This window comes from Amia ocellicauda, chromosome 1 (assembly GCF_036373705.1).
Source record: "Amia ocellicauda isolate fAmiCal2 chromosome 1, fAmiCal2.hap1, whole genome shotgun sequence".
NCBI lineage: Eukaryota > Metazoa > Chordata > Actinopteri > Amiiformes > Amiidae > Amia > Amia ocellicauda.
Window position 1 is genome coordinate 17,904,126 of NC_089850.1, and position 16,341 is coordinate 17,920,466.

General features: G+C 41.8%; 2 protein-coding genes across 2 annotated transcripts; both read right to left on the reverse strand.

The window, feature by feature from the left end:
* Positions 1-12: 12 nt before the first annotated feature.
* On the reverse strand, positions 13-2,911 carry ttll2 (tubulin tyrosine ligase-like family, member 2). The gene has a single exon (XM_066713190.1). The coding sequence runs from the start codon at positions 2,909-2,911 to the stop codon at positions 1,088-1,090; it is 1,824 nt and encodes a 607-aa protein (XP_066569287.1). The 3' UTR covers positions 13-1,087.
* Positions 2,912-5,421: 2,510 nt separating this feature from the next.
* unc93a (unc-93 homolog A) lies at positions 5,422-14,920 on the reverse strand. The gene is made up of 8 exons (XM_066697467.1): positions 14,729-14,920; positions 11,889-12,070; positions 11,561-11,790; positions 10,403-10,528; positions 9,629-9,840; positions 9,012-9,147; positions 8,336-8,467; positions 5,422-6,359 (listed from the first exon to the last, which is right to left on the reverse strand). The coding sequence occupies exons 1-8, from the start codon at positions 14,813-14,815 to the stop codon at positions 6,082-6,084; spliced, it is 1,383 nt and encodes a 460-aa protein (XP_066553564.1). The 5' UTR covers positions 14,816-14,920; the 3' UTR covers positions 5,422-6,081.
* Positions 14,921-16,341: the final 1,421 nt, after the last annotated feature.

Sequence of the window (16,341 nt, forward strand, 5' to 3'; positions counted from 1 at the left end):
TGTTTTGTTTTTTATTACCTGAAAGAAGTCATTGTTTTCTGAAACTCTGTAAAACATTTAACCTGTGTGGTTGCGCTGTAAACAATGGCATTGCGTGCCAGTACAGAGGTGAAATTAAGATGGCTTGTATAGTAAGGTTTGTTTTAAGTTACATGCCTGGTATTTATTATTTAAGCTCAGTGAGAAAACCCCCCTTTTCTAATGTAATGTGATTGGTGATTTATCCTTACTAGGGTGTAGAATACATAGGAACATAATGGAACGACCATTGCACAAAATATATAATAATTGTTCCGCCTCCCCATTGACGATTAGGATCAGCAGTAACCTAACGCTGTGCAGAATACACCGTGATTCACAAGGTCCTCACCTTTCTCGCGCACCTCACAAGAGGCTGATACCCCTAACCTTTCTACGAACCCAGGAGTATCCTCTACTATAGCCATTGTGGGTTCCGTTGAAGTAAGAAGTTTATCCGTGTGCAAGCAAACATCCAAACCAAAATAAAACTGAATACCAACAAGAAAAGTAATACTACTACTACTACTACTACTAATAATAATAATAATAATAATAATAATAATAATAATAATAATGGAAATAATGTATATGGTTGCTACAGATGTATTTATGATTGCAGAGCTCATTCAATTTTTACCTTTACATTTGTGTAAAGGTAAATTCTGCTAAATGTTTTATTGTTGCTTAATTGAGATATTTCAGATGCACTAGAGACAGTTACACTTTGGGATTAACACTGAGGTACTTTACAAATATGTTTTTCAGACCCATGGCAATAGTATTCATCTACAGGAAATAAGAATCATTTTACTTCAATAGACATCTGTGTCATTTCACATTATTAAGTGATTGTCATACACAAGTAACAGTGTGGAAAACAATAGAACAAAAGACCCATTACCCAATCATGGGCCTAACAATGCACAGCATACTGACTGTACTTGGTATTAGGAAATGTGCCCGACATGTGGTTTGGAAAACTGTGTAATGTGTAGGCCTTGAACTTGAAAATTTTAGTTGAAGACTTGTACTCTGTGTTCTTAAGGAATATGGTTTTCAGAACAGATCAGGGTGGGGAGCAGCACTCGCTGAGCAAGGGAGGGTACCTCGGACCCCAAAGCAATGATCCGAAGCATTCCTTCCCATCGCAGACTTCCACACGAGCCTCTCTCCTCGCCTTCCCTTTCTGATTATCAGAGGACGCCAGCCTATGTATGAGTCTGTGAACCTCATGGACAGCGACTCTCACGTTGACTTTGCTCTGTGAGGCCTTGAAGGTAACATCGTTGAACGGAAAGGTGAGGATGAAGTCCCCTACGCGGGAGGGAGGTCTCGGGCTGTTCTGAGGTGTTTGCTCCCACGGAAACGAAGGAGGTTTGTACCTCTGAATGTGAATGGGAGGTAGCTTACCAAGACCCAAGGATGACTGCTTCAGTGGAAGTTTCTTTTGTTTAAGTGACAACTGAGATCCAGATTCTAGTGTTGCCTGGCTGGCTGCCAACTGAATGCCCTTTGGTATTTTGGAAAGTGGAGGATATTTGCTGTTGCTTTCGCAGCTGATAGATGCCTTGGAATTTGGGATGTATTTGGAGCAACGCGCCGAATCGCTCCGGCTCCTCCGAGCTGCAGTGCTGAGTTGGACTGCAATGGACCGCGAGTGTTCTTTTGCATGTGAACAATCCTCACTGGCAGAACTGTAGCTCTGCAGGTTTCCCTGACTGAAGCTCTGGTGCTGTGAGATGGGTTGACACATGGACTTGGGCAGAAGGAGCACCGGCGGAATGGTGGATTCCAAAGACTCCGGACCTAAGAAGCCTCTATAGCGTTGCCTCAAGTAACCGCTTTGTCTCAGGCTATCGATCTTTTTGTAGTTCAGCAAATCAAACAGGTCGTGAAGAAGGCCCTTCTTCACAGTGACATCGGCCGGACAGTCCAGAGAGAGCGCCGGACTACAGTTCACCTCCAGCAGCCACGGTTTATAGTTGTTGTCAATGAGGACGTCGAACCCAAAGAGCTCCATGCAGTTGGGGCTCGGTGGAACAGATGGGGCTACAGTGAGCAAGGTGAGTGTGACTATACTGGTGATTCTCTGCCACAGAAGGAGCTCGTCGATATCCTGGCTGTGGAGAAAACAGCGGAATTTACTCATGGTCCATTTGCATCCTGGGCCCACCCGCTCTTTGTCAGTGGTGTAAGAGGGTCCAAACTTGTTGATGCTCGTGTTGGTTAAATGGGCAAATGGGTTGTCCAGGGAGGTCAGCTTGTACTTTTCCGTGGCAAATCGCACCAGGCCCTCTTGGTACATGTACACGGTGAGAGGGTGGAAGCTCCGCACACAGACGTAGATGCGAAGGTCAAACTTGTACCCTGAAACCAGCAGAGGGTTGCTGATGTACCGCTGTACGATGACAGGTGAGTCATAGGTCAGATCCTTAATGGCCTTGAAAACAAATATACCCCTTCCCCGGGAGAGATCAACCGGCTTGCAGATCCAATACCCAGGTGTCCCTCCATTCTCGGGCTGGTCCTTGGTGTACTCAGCCAAGAACCGGGTGTAATCGTTGGGGAGGATGAAAGCAGTGGGACTGAAATCATAAAGGGCTGAGCCGAAAGTCCCCCTCATCCTTTTCAAGTTCCTTGCCAGGCTGTCTTTCCGTGTCAGGCCAGATGTTTTGGGATGGTGGTTCAGCCTTTGCCAGGGCAAGATGTTTTCATACTCTGCGTGCCGGAAGGCCGAGGTGCGCCAGTATAGATTCCAGTCTCCTTCCTCCTGCTCCTGCTTGTTGTACTCCACCCATCCCCGCTCAAGCAGCACCTCCCGGACTACCTCAGGGGTACCTTCCTGAAGCCGGAACACCAGGGGCGTGGCACCAGGAGCCGCTAATGCCATGGTACACTGCCCCCTCACCTGTCGGGTGGAAGGAAATCCCAGCAAATTATTCCTACAAGCCAAACATCTCCTATTCACCCTCTCTCTATCCTTCCTGCCCTTCATTGATGTGATCAATTAAGAAGATGTACTAAACACGCCCCCAGGCTCCAGAGGGTCCGGGCGCTATCTTAGTATAACTGAAATGGACATCTGACTGAAGACAGAAAAGCAAATATAATAATATAGCCTACTTAATCAAAGAGACAAAACTGATGCAAGGAACATAACAGCAGTCAGTCTCATGTTCGGTCATGGAATATATAGCAAACCTGACAAGGCACCTTTGAAATGCTCCTTTCCAAGGCTCCTTCATTGCTGATAGTCAAACTGATTAATTATTCATGTATAATTATTCAATTATAATAAATAACACAGAAAATCTCCAATTTCTAGAACAACATGTTCTGCTTTAAAGTAAATTAAAGACCTCCTGGAATTAAGTGTCACACCTTAGCTATTTAACATACTAAAGCTCCAATTTCCTTGCATGTAATATTCACAAATACTTTAATGATGATGGTACAACAATAAGAGTTATAGGTTCTAGGCTGCCTTAGCACTTAGTTTTTAGTCTTGTTTAGATGTTACTGTTACTAACAACAATCCGTGAAAAAGACCACGGTGTTTGGTTTAGCCCTAACACAAGTAAGCATCTGAACTGAACTGAACTAGATTGGACTTTATTTAGATTAGCCCAATCTTAGATCCTTAAAAAATACCTACCATTCCATTGGAAGCAAAGTTTTTTCACCACTAAGTTAACCAGTACAAGTACAAGATCCATTTCATATATATATTAGCCTATTTTTAAATATAATTGTGAGCCCAGTACAAGTAGGCTATTCGTTTATAATATCTAAGAAAATCAAACATAAGTGTCCAATAGAATCACCCAATCAAGCAATAAATAACAATACAATAAATGAATGCATAATCGTTCTACTATTTTGAATACTTGCTAGTATGTATTCCCTCATTAAAACTGCCATTTAACAATGCACTGTAGAAGTGGTACAGGACACAATGTCATGGCATCAATACATTTTTTAATTATTATTATTATTAATGCAAACAAACAATTGCATAAGAAAACACTGATAAATAATAATAATAATGCATATCCTGCTCACGTGTCAGACATAATGCCTGAATGCTGCGATCACACTGCAAATCTCTTAAAGAACAGCATACAAGAGCGCAGACACTGAACGCGCAGCTCCTGCGGCCGGATCCCCGACGGCCGTGCGGCGCGCGGCCGGACACGCCCCGAGAGCGCGTTGCTAAGATACGCAGAGCCGCCCGCGCAAACGCTGCGCAGTGGTCAGCGTGCAATTAAAGGCGGTTCCGTCTCGGACACTGTATGCGACTTTTGCACTTTCCTCAGCTGCACACGCAGAGCAAATGGTTGATGCTGATGAAACCGAGCCCACAGTTTAGTTTTTAGGTAAGCTTATACAATAAGTGCTGTAATTACACAAAGGAGATCCAGTTTAATCTTGTAGGATATATGTATTTCTGTATATACCGTGTTAGCTCTAACAAAAATGAGTTGCTGACTATATATTTTGCACTTTGCACCTGGATAAGGGCGTCTGCCAATAATAATAATAATAATAATAATAATAATAATAATAATAATAATAATATTAACACCTGAAATGCTCTCCTGCCAGGACTTCTGCCTGTCAGCACAAATGTGTGTTCGTTTTGACGGGTCAAGTCCCCAGATCATTGTCATTGGTCAGAGGCCCTTATAGGTGTGTCCTTATTGGTCAACTGAAATGTTTCAAGATTTGCATTTCACCTGCGTTACGTTAATAATTGTACAAAATGAGAAAAACGAATGACGTTTATTATTATTTGTTAACAATGCTGTCTATTTATGGTTTGCACTACCTCAACCCAAGCAATATGTATTTGTGCTTTTCCACCAAAGTATATATTAAATGCAAACTGATTGATTTGTTAGATCCCCCACCCCCCCAAACGATGATATACTTTTTGATGTTTACTGTTATCTGTAGGTGAAATTGTTTAGACCATTTTTACACAAAACTATTTTGGAAGCAATATAGGCCTATTGAGAGCGATTCTAAGACTCACATATTTTATTGCTAATATCTGAATACTATTGTTATGTAAGCATATACATATTTTACATAAAGTCGTTTGTGTTTGTAGAAACACTTGTTAGTGTAGTGTTTATTGAGACTGATACTAGAGAAGGTTGAAAGGTCATAGGTGTGTTATTATAATGGTATTACGGTTAGATTAACCAAATTATCATTATCTGTGTTGACTTTTTGTAGAATGTGTAACTATGACTAATGTTTACTGGTTACTACAGGATTGCTGAAGAGATTACAGGGTGAATGCATTTATTCTAGGCAACTGTGCTAAACTGAAAGATTAATTGGAACATCATTAGCTAGATTGTAACAACAACAACAACAACAACAAAACAGCCATATTTTTAAACATAAACTTTACTTCTATCATTACAAATATACATCCAAAATAGCAAAATAATCATTCATTGTACAGGTTAATACAACAATAACAATATACTGTCTGATTTGAAACACAATTAATCCCATAATAAGGCAATTATTGGTACTGGCTGAACACCCACTGATAAACGAGAACAGTTGCATTCATGACCGTGGTATTGAATGTTCAGCAGTTAACATGGTTTTGTGTTTTCGACTGCTACACTTATGGAGTGTTATTGTGCCGTACGAACACACAAAATTGCATGTTGCAAGTGTTGAAGCCCAAAGTTAGGATGGAAAAGTTAGTACATAACATTGCCTGAAGGCTGACGAACGTATTGGAACCAATATACATTATTATTGACCTCCATTCCAACTGTATAAAGAAGCGCGTCTGAAGAAAAGGTAGAACGTGATTTTGGCTGTTGCTCAGTATTTGGGCATTAGTGGCTACTGTCAAACCCCAGAATATTGATGACAGTCCAATTGAGTCATATATACATGAATACTTAAAATTAGAGAGTGAGTGAGAACACTTTATACATATGGAGCTTCTATGTTAATTTATGATCAGATTTTGCCTCAATAATTAATCATCCGTCAAAGCAACTCCTTGTAGTAAATATGAATGCAGTGTTACAATTGAGTTTGAGCAATGCAGTTTTCTACCACTTGTTCCTTCTCCTTCTCTGGCGCACTGCCTTCCCGCGCAGTAGGATTCTTGTGCTCTTCATACTCAACCCAGGCATAGAGGACCATAGACAGTATCAGAACTGATAACAGGACATACAGCTTCACATCAAGGCATATGAAGTTGCTGTAGGCAAAGGCGATCACAAAGCCCACGGACTCCCACAGCCGATAGTTGGCGAATGCTGCCTCCTTGTGGTTATGAAAGAGAATTCCGTAAAGTGCTGGAAATGAAGCAAAATGTCTTTAGTTAGTCACTTACTCTGGTGCGACCTTAGACAGGACAAGCATTGCTGGGGTCACTTACATATTCTCAAAAATCTGTGATTCGTGGAACTTACAGTCAAAACATTTAATTCCATTTTATAAGGAAAATATAAGCTCCCCAAAATCAAAGTGTTTTTTAAATAAAAGTTTCAATACATTTTTGTGTCACATCCATAACGCTGCACTTCGAGTTATACTATGAAAATACACTGCTCAAAAAAATAAAAGGAACACGTAATCATCACAGTATAACACCAAGTCAATTAAACTTCAGGGATATCAATCTGTCCAGTTGGGAAGCCTAAGCAATTGTGAATCAATGTCACCTGTTTTGGTGCAAATGAAAGTGACACTGTATGTGCACTGGAGAGGCAACAGCAAGACAACCACCAAAAAGGGAATGGTTTTGCAGGTGGTGGCCACAGACAATTGCTCTCTCCTTATCTTTCCCGACAGATTCTTCTCTAGTTTTGCATTTTGCTCGTGTCCTTGTCACTAATGGTAGCATGAGGTGATACCTGCAGCCCATTCACGTTGCACAGGGAGTCCAACTCCAGGATGGCACATCCATACATGCTGTTGCAAGAAGGTTTGCTGTGTGTCCCAGTACAGTCTCAAGAGCAAGGAGGAGATACCAAGAGACGGGCCGTTACACAAGGAGAGCTGGACAGGGCCACAGAAGGGCATCAACCCAGCAGCAGGACCGGTATCTGCTCCTTTGTGCGAGGAGGAACAGGAGGAGCACTGCCAGAGCCCTACAAAATGACCTCCAGCGAGCTACTGGTGTGGATGTTTCTGACCAAACTGTCAGAAACAGACTCCATGAGGGTGGCATGAGGGCCCGACGTCCTCTAGTGGGATCTGTACTCACAGCCCAGCACTGTGCAGCTCGATTGGCATTCACCAGAGAACACCAGAATTGGCAGGTCCGCCATTGGCGCCCCGTTCTCTTCACAGATGAGAGCAGGTTCACACTGAGCACATGTGACAGACGTGAAAGAGTCTGGAGACGCCGTGGTGAACGTTATGCTGCCTGCAACATCATCCAGCATGACCAGTTTGGCAGTGGGTCAGTGATGGTCTGGGGAGGCATACCTTGTCTGCTGTTAGGTACCGAGATGAAATCCTCAGACCCATCGTCAGACCTTACACTGGTGCAGGACAGTGCCCGGCCTCATGTGGCCAGAGTGTGTAGGCAGTTCCTGGATGATGAAGGCATGGATGCCATTGACTGGCCCTCACGTTCCCCAGACCTGAATCCAATCGAGAGCCTTTGGGACAGTATGTATCGGTGCATCCGCCAATGCCAAGTAGCGCCACAGACTGTCCAGGAGCTCACTGATGCCCTGATCCAGGTCTGGGAGGAGCTGCTTTTTTGTTTTTCTACTGTTACTAAAGAAAAATAATGTTTATGTTTCCTGTTATTGGTCTTCTAAAAGGAAACCCCACATCAGGAAGTAAAACTGGATTGAGATATAAATGTGCAGACTTTGATTTAGAAGCAGGGCTGGTGCTGCATACAGGCAATCTACACAAGTGTTTCAGCTCTCACAGATTAACTCTGCGCAGGAGGTCGAATGGGACAGTTGGTCAGGGTTATCTTTCAATTCCCAAACCCATCCAAAGGGGATTATGGGACACCAGCATTCTCACACGCCTCACAGGCCTCGCAGGGAAAGCCTTCTGCTTCTGCTCTTCCCAAAGATTAACATCCCCGGGAAATCCATTGACGTGCCATCTTTAAAAGTCAGTGCATGGCTAGATATCAGCTTTTACCTTAACTAGTGTATTGCTTTGTGCAAAACAACGGGGAAAGTAATATTTTATGCAAGTGGCAGATGGCTTTCTGGCCCAGTTACAGCCACTGTTTGCATATATTTGACTCTTGAGAATGACTACCAGGCCTGCATTCCGGACATTTCTGGTGACTTGCCATTAGTTTGTGTTTGCCACACGGCGTCTGCCATCCCCCACAGAGCCGGAAACACAAAGAACACGGCCATCTGGTCAGGGTGGGGCTTCCAAAACAGCAAGGAGATGATACAGCAGAAGTTTGAAACCGTAGCTGCAACAAAACAACAAGATTAAACTTTGAACTTATTTACACAAAATGTGAACATTTTGGCAATAGTGTTTCATTTCACAGGGGTAGAAATTAACCAATTTATATTCACCTCAGTTCACGTGAAGCAGTGAAGCAGAAAAAAATTAATCCATTGTAGAACATTTGTATTTATTTGTTTTAAATGAATTAAGAATCTTTGTTTTGTGTCCCCTGAAGCACCTGTACAAGTCAGTGCTATGGTCAGATGCTGAAAAAGCTGTTCACAGGAGACCTTTTATGTAACTGAAAGAATTAAATCAAGCAGTCAATGTTACATGCACCCCTGATATGTTTGTTTATAAATACACACACTTGTAGCTGAAAATTATTCTCTTGAAACCGTGCCATTCAACAATTAATTTCGTAATTGTTAACTATACTTATGTGTCAATTATATCTTTGTCAGAGTTTCTGAGTAAATATCTGTGAGCGTTGCAGCTGAAGTTTTCAAATGCCACTCCACTACTCTATATGAAGAGGCATTTTGAAGCAGTAGAGGTCTCACCCAAGCCAAATAAAGCAGCTCTGCCTGTGTACTGCGACAGCTTTCCAAAGGCATAGGAGCATAAGGAGTTTGTGGCGCCAAAGCAGATCATCACGTAGCCAACCATGTGGATTCCCAAGGCACAGGTCACATAGTACTGCAGGGAGACACACTGGCGATTGGTAACTATTGTGTCACAGATATAGATCTCTACTTCCTTTATTTAGTGACAACTGCAATGCTTGTCCTGAGTTCAGTGCAATCAGGGCTGCTGTTATTGTCAGTAGGAGTTGCGGTGGTAGTGGTGTTATAGGCGTGGGTTTAGGGGAGAGCTGCCACCCTCTCCCGTCCAACACTCAACACTTCGGCAACACTATAATGACAATTGCCATCAGTGTAATATTTTCAGAGTCTAATAACAATTAATCATGTGGGGGAAATATATTAATTCCCCATTAGGACATGTATGTCTCCTATAGTTATTATCAGTCAGGTAGCTATTCAGGACAACAAATATACATTCATGCAATGGATGGTCACAAATAGATTGAGGAATTAAACATTTAGTCTTTTGTACACCAGTTTGGTGGGATTGCATACAGTTTACAGAGGTGACTCATGTCAGTTCTTTCCCTTACTTTTGTGTAGTCTCCTGCGAGGAAGCCCTGCTCAAAGCCACTGTACATCGTCAAGGGGATGATAAGGATCTGTCTCTTGTCAGTGAGTTGTTTGAAGGTAGCCAAGAAGACTGTCCAGAACGGATCCCTGTTTTCCCTAAAGGCCTGGGACTCTGCTCTATCCAGATTATCCAGAAAAACAGCCACAAGAATCATAGCCAAGATGCCGACACCTGTGGAGAGGTCATTAAACACAGAGATTTGTCAATGCTTGGAGGAATCTGGAGTTTGGTCCTCTAGAACAAGATGCCGACACCTGTGGAGAGGTCATTAAACACAGAGATTTTTCAATGCTTGGAGGAATCTGGAGTTTGGTCCTCTAGAACAAGTGGTGGGAAGTTTCTCGTACGCTTATAGAGGGGCAATTCAAGTGCAGGTCTCCCAGTGATTTCATACTTGTATCACCAGTGTGATCACCAGATTATACAGTGCATTTTAGCTACATTGACGCCATTAAAAATCACCTGTGCAAGCAGAAACTCAGACTTCCAAGTGAAAAACGAAATGCATTATCATTCTGACACTAAGAAAGAAAATGTAAGAGAGAAATATAAACAGTGCTTCAGCTGGTCTCAAAGATACACAACTAATTAACTTTCACCAGAAGTGTTACACCAATTAAATTAAACTGAACTGAAACCATTTTAAACACATGTATGAGCAAAACACTCAGACATTCCATCAAAAACATTGAAAAAAGGATCAGTTATATTTCCATACAAACCACAAACTCACTTATGTAACTGCCCAGAAGTATGTTCACTAACTCTGTAGCAGGTCTTGTTGTGTTTGTTGTATTGGATCCCATGTACTCACAGGTCCCAGCCCCACATAATTGTAAATCTTCTTCAGGTATTTTAGCTTTGTGGCACAGAAATGATGGATTAGTGTAAAAACGTGAGTCAGTGGCAATTGAATGTACATGTGTAATTCTCCAGGGAGACTTACAAAACATAAGAGCATTATACAAGTGCAATACAGTCTAGAATTACATATAAAAACATAGTACAAATTACAAGTTCAAAATTACGTAAGTGTATAAGAAAATATACAGTTAATACATCCTAGATCTGTGAGCTAATAATTGCAGACAAGATGTGAAGTCATAGTTAAGAGCTCAGGGGAAGGGGACATAGGGGCCAACAATATAAACAACATGAGTACTAGCAATGTTAAAGCAAGTTGTATGATGAAAACTAGATATAAAGTGCAATTTAACAGGAGAGTTATGCATAGTGTTCTAAAACACGTTCTACTCACTGCAAGATGGCCTGGAAGCCATGGGTTTAGAGACTTTGCTACCCTAATTAGTGTAGAAAATCAAGGATTAAATTCAAGAAGCATGGGAAACCGCAGCACTAGAGCACGCTGAATGATTCACATGCTTTGTGTGTCACCTACTAATTTTCCCAGAATTCTAGACTTTAACATGTTCAGCCTGGGATAGACCTACCGTATATGTGGTTGATTTTGGCACCCAGTGACGATTTGCATGTTTCTTATTGAAAAAAACAAGTTCCAGCATGTGCTTAATCAGACGCTAAGTACTGCCAAATTGGAAATTGAATGATTTTCATTGATATGTCATTTGGAAAGAGTCAGTCATGAGAAGCCCTTTAACTGATTTTCTCCTTTGTTAATCGCTAGACTTTATAATCAGTGAGTAATTAGTTATTAGTGCAATTTGCACAGAATTTCAGACAGCCAGTGTCTCCAAGCAGCTGCTCTGGAACCTGTTTGGGGTTTCATCTCTATAGGGGATGTCACATACTTTGCTTCGTCTTTCCCAATTTGCTATTGGTGCTACTCAGACAGCTTTCTAGGCCGCCTAATACCCCATGGCAATTTGCACTGAACACTGTTTTTGATTAATTAATTGTTTTTTCTCCTTACTTATCTCCGTGTCTTGCCCAAATATAAGCGATGACATGAGGTTTCCCCACACGGCAGATGACTGAAATATTAGAAAGAAGATCCCAAAGTACTGGTTGACCACATCTTGACCTCTCTTGTCGTCCTTTGCAGCCTGCATGTTTCCACTGATGGTCAGGTATGTACACTTTGCAGACCAAAGAGGAGACCCTCCTAATCCTAGAATCACAGAGGTTGTCATCAGAGACGCCCTGAAAGACAGAAGAGATTCTAGAACCATATGTCACAAATACACTCGGCCCATGTGCCAGTGTATAATCTAAACCAAGTTTAAAGAAGGTAGTATTACCATCCTGGCGCAAGGTTTCCAAAAGAATATGCCACATAGCAGGCCATCGACCCCACGATGGTCCACTTGCACCCCAAGTTCTTGATGAGAATGGGTGGCAGGAACATGGAGGACACTATAATGGCTGCGTAGATGACACTCAGCGATGCCACTCCCATGCCATCGCTGGCATTCAGGCTGCTCTGTAACAGAAAATGGAAAGGGGTGTGTTTCCTTTCACTTTCCCACAATATAAGTCATTGGCATTGCTGGCATGATGGTGCGCAAACGGCGGAGTACCCATGCAATAAATTCCTTCATCGTGAAGTACAGGTGGTAAATCAAATTCCAGATCATGATCAGAATACTCCCTCTTCCTTGACAGTTTCTGAATGGGAAATCATCAGTGAAGAGCCAGATAGTGAATCATACCTTGCCCTTGTCCACGGTTCCAATATATTTCAATGCGTTTCTGTGGTGCCATGTGTTGTGTGCTTGAAAATGTGTCTGTAGGAGCAGTAATTAATGAATTACCTCATTTCTGACTGCAGCTGTATTGCTGGTTAAGGGAAATGCCAACACAAGACTACACCGATCAGCCATAACATTATGACCACTGACAGGTGAAGTGAATAACACTGATAATCTCGTTATCATGGCACCTGTCAGTGGGTGGGATATATTAGGCAGCAAGTGAATATTTTGTCCTCAAAGTTGAAGTGTTGGAAGCAGGAAAAATGGGCAGCGTAAGGATCTGAGTGACTTTGACAAGGGTCAAATTGTGAAGGCTAGACGACTGGGTCAGAAGATCTCCAAAACTGCAGCTCTTGTGGGTTGATGATCATGGGCGACCAAGGCTCATTGATGCACGTGGGGAGTGAAGGCTGGCCCATGTGGTCCGATCCAACAGACGAGCTACTGTAGCTCAAATTGCTGAAAAAGTTAATGCTGTTTCTGATAGAAAGGTATCAGAACACACAGTGCATCGCACCAGTCAGGGTGCCCATGCTGACCCCTCTCCACTGCCGAAAGCACCTACAATGGGCACATGAGCATCAGAACTGGACCACGGAGCAATGGAAGAAGGTGGCCTGGTCTGATGAATCACGAGTTCAAGGTGTTGACTTGGCCTCCAAATTCCCCAGATCTCAATCCAATCGAGCATCTGTGGGATGTGCTGGACAAACAAGTCCGATCTATGGAGGCCCCACCTCGCAACTTACAGGACTTCAAGGATCTGCTGCTAACGTCTTGGTGCCAGATACCACAGCACACCTTCAGAGGTCTAGTGGAGTCCATGCCTCGACAGGTCAGGGCTGTTTTGGAACCTACACAGTATTAGGCAGGTGGTCATAATGTTATGGCTGATCGGTGTATATACTGATGCTCAAGACTGCATAGTGTTTGAAGTGGTTTATACAATATAATTCGCCATTTAGTGTGTTTGGTCTTTTTTAATGCATTGATAAGGACTGAAGAAAAATGCACCTTAAGCAATTTCTATAGCATCATTTATACCAAGAAGGCCACAGAGGTATCATAATCCTTGTGACACCATGCACTGATTTAAATAAGGCAAAGTAGCTCAACATGTTAGTGTTTCAATAGGTTTGAGTTTTAACAGTGGGTGAATAAAGTTGCGGGTTTTTAAGATAATTTAGAGCAAGAGATATTGACTAGGCGGTGGATGTTGTCTGCGTTGAATTATTGAGGCTTTGCATTTGGTTATGCAATCGAGTTTATTCTGCACTTCACGGTTTTAGGTTATTTTCTAGTGAGGTTTCTTGCAGAAAACAAATTCACTTCTCTTGTCCCATGAAATTAGAGCCAAATCTGCCAACCTATCCACCTGCTGCATTATAGTTTGGGATTTGTCTCGCCATATACTGTACACTTTAATACACACTTCCCTTTGCAGGTAGATTCTGCCCATTATTTGCAAAAATCTTCTACCTCTTCACCAGAGAAGCTTGTTTTTACAATATACCACAAACCACTGGTTCTGAAACTTGTTTTTTGCTTACCCCATTGCCTGAACTGTCTTTCATGCTTTCACAGCTGACAATAACAATGACAGTTCAGCTGAAACAAGACATAAGATGCCAACATAAGATACAGATGGCACGTTTTATAACATTTGATATCTATGCAATGTTCTTCTTAAAGCCTTTACAAAACATGAGTCTGCACCACTCTCATCCTCCCCTCAGTGTCTCCTCCTTTTATGATTAGATGACTACTCTTGAGTTCCTGTAATATTTTTCCTTTATGCCCAACATCATCTAATCACACATCCCACTAGATTCTCTAGAATGTTTTTTGGAGAAGGTCCTGAAGGTCCTTCCCTTTATTTAGCCAGGCTCATCGTCCCACACAACAAAACTACAGAAAGACATGTAACCAGCCTCTCTCTGACAGTAGCATCTTCTGTGCAGCTGTGTAACAGCAGGAGCACAAATGCCAGAAGAGCAAACCCCCTCTAGTATCGACTTGTGTGTAAACAAATGGTCTACATGTAATTCCCCTTTCATAGTAGGGTTTCAGGAGGCTGCATCATTTTGTGTGCCAGCATCATTCTTATATCTTCCTATCATACCTGAAAAACTACGCAATGTGTTCCCTTTCAAAGAGATGAGCTCTACTTACAAACAACCCTGGAAAATACTAACCAGACACTTATGTCAAGAATGCATAATGCACTGTCCTTCCAGCAAAGTACATATTACCTCCCTTGGTCACCACTGAACAAACACCGCTGGAATCAGTTTTGTGGTTTATCACAAACAAAGCAACTGTAAATGTAGTTAATTTTCACAGTTAGTCGGGTACACAGTTAGCCATCTGCATTTTATCTGCATTACCTGTAAGCTCTGGAGTCCTCCATAGGCTGTAAACAACAGCAAAAATCCAAAAGAGACAACCAGGATATTTTTTATGTGCCGTCCCATATTCCTGCCTTTTCTAAGACGACTGATCCTCAAGTGTAAAGCTATGCAAATGCACTCTGGCAAAGAGGAGTAACCCGTCTGACAGCAATCCAAGCTGTAACAGAATGTAGTGAAATGGGCTGCCTTTAGTAAACTGAGTGTGGAGGCAAAGTTCAGAGTCTTTACGTTGCATCCATAAACTGCCGCTGAATTTGGGTGGGTATAAGAGGAAATGTGATCATCATTCTTATTCTTATCCTTGTGAAAAAGGAAGTGTGTTTGGGTTTTGCAAATGGTCTATGGTCAGAAATGTTAGGGGTAATTATGTACATGTAAAAGTTCTCTCTCTCTCTCTCTCTCTCTCATTATCAGAAAGGTAATACGTATATTTAATATGTATATATATATATATATATATATATATATATATATATATATGTATATATATATATATATATATATATATACATATTACATATACATATTACCTTTCTGATAATCTAGGATGTAAGACATATATTGTTTACTGTATATCTCCTATAGACTTGTGAAAATTGGAATTTGTAAATTGCATTATGCCTTCAACTGTACTCTATTATTGCACTTTGTATTGCTCTTAAGTTGTATTGCTTTTGTAAGTTGCCCTGAGCAAGGGTGTCTGCTAAGAATTAAATAATAATAATAATAATAATAATAATAATAATAATAATAATGATTATATATATATATATATATATATATATATATATATATATACACTCACCTAAAGGATTATTAGGAACACCATACTAATACTGTGTTTGACCCCCTTTCGCCTTCAGAACTGCCTTAATTCTACGTGGCATTGATTCAACAAGGTGCTGAAAGCATTCTTTAGAAATGTTGGCCCATATTGATAGGATAGCATCTTGCAGTTGATGGAGATTTGTGGGATGCACATCCAGGGCACGAAGCTCCCGTTCCACCACATCCCAAAGATGCTCTATTGGGTTGAGATCTGGTGACTGTGGGGGCCAGTTTAGTACAGTGAACTCATTGTCATGTTCAAGAAACCAATTTGAAATGATTCGACCTTTGTGACATGGTGCATTATCCTGCTGGAAGTAGCCATCAGAGGATGGGTACATGGTGGTCATAAAGGGATGGACATGGTCAGAAACAATGCTCAGGTAGGCCGTGGCATTTAAACGATGCCCAATTGGCACTAAGGGGCCTAAAGTGTGCCAAGAAAACATCCCCCACACCATTACACCACCACCAGCAGCCTGCACAGTGGTAACAAGGCATGATGGATCCATGTTCTTATTCTGTTTACGCCAAATTCTGACTACCATCTGAATGTCTCAACAGAAATTGAGACTCATCAGACCAGGCAACATTTTTCCAGTCTTCAACTGTCCAATTTTGGTGAGCTTGTGCAAATTGTAGCCTCTTTTTCCTATTTGTAGTAGAGATGAGTGGTACCCGGTGGGGTCTTCTGCTGTTGTAGCCCATCTGCCTCAAGGTTGTACGTGTTGTGGCTTCACAAATGCTTTGCTGCATACCTC

What these genes read in the sequence shown, in the direction of transcription:
- unc93a (XM_066697467.1), bottom strand. Translation starts at nt 14,815, where the DNA reads ATGGGACGGCACATAAAAAATATCCTGGTTGTCTCTTTTGGATTTTTG. An exon ending in GAGGACTCCAGAGCTTACAG is followed by an intron (nt 12,071 to 14,728) that starts GTAATGCAGATA and finishes TTTCTGTTACAG; the next exon opens with AGCAGCCTGAATGCCAGCGA. An exon ending in AGCTGCTTTATTTGGCTTGG is followed by an intron (nt 8,468 to 9,011) that starts GTGAGACCTCTA and finishes GTTTTGTTGCAG; the next exon opens with CTACGGTTTCAAACTTCTGC.
- ttll2 (XM_066713190.1), bottom strand. Translation starts at nt 2,911, where the DNA reads ATGGCATTAGCGGCTCCTGGTGCCACGCCCCTGGTGTTCCGGCTTCAG.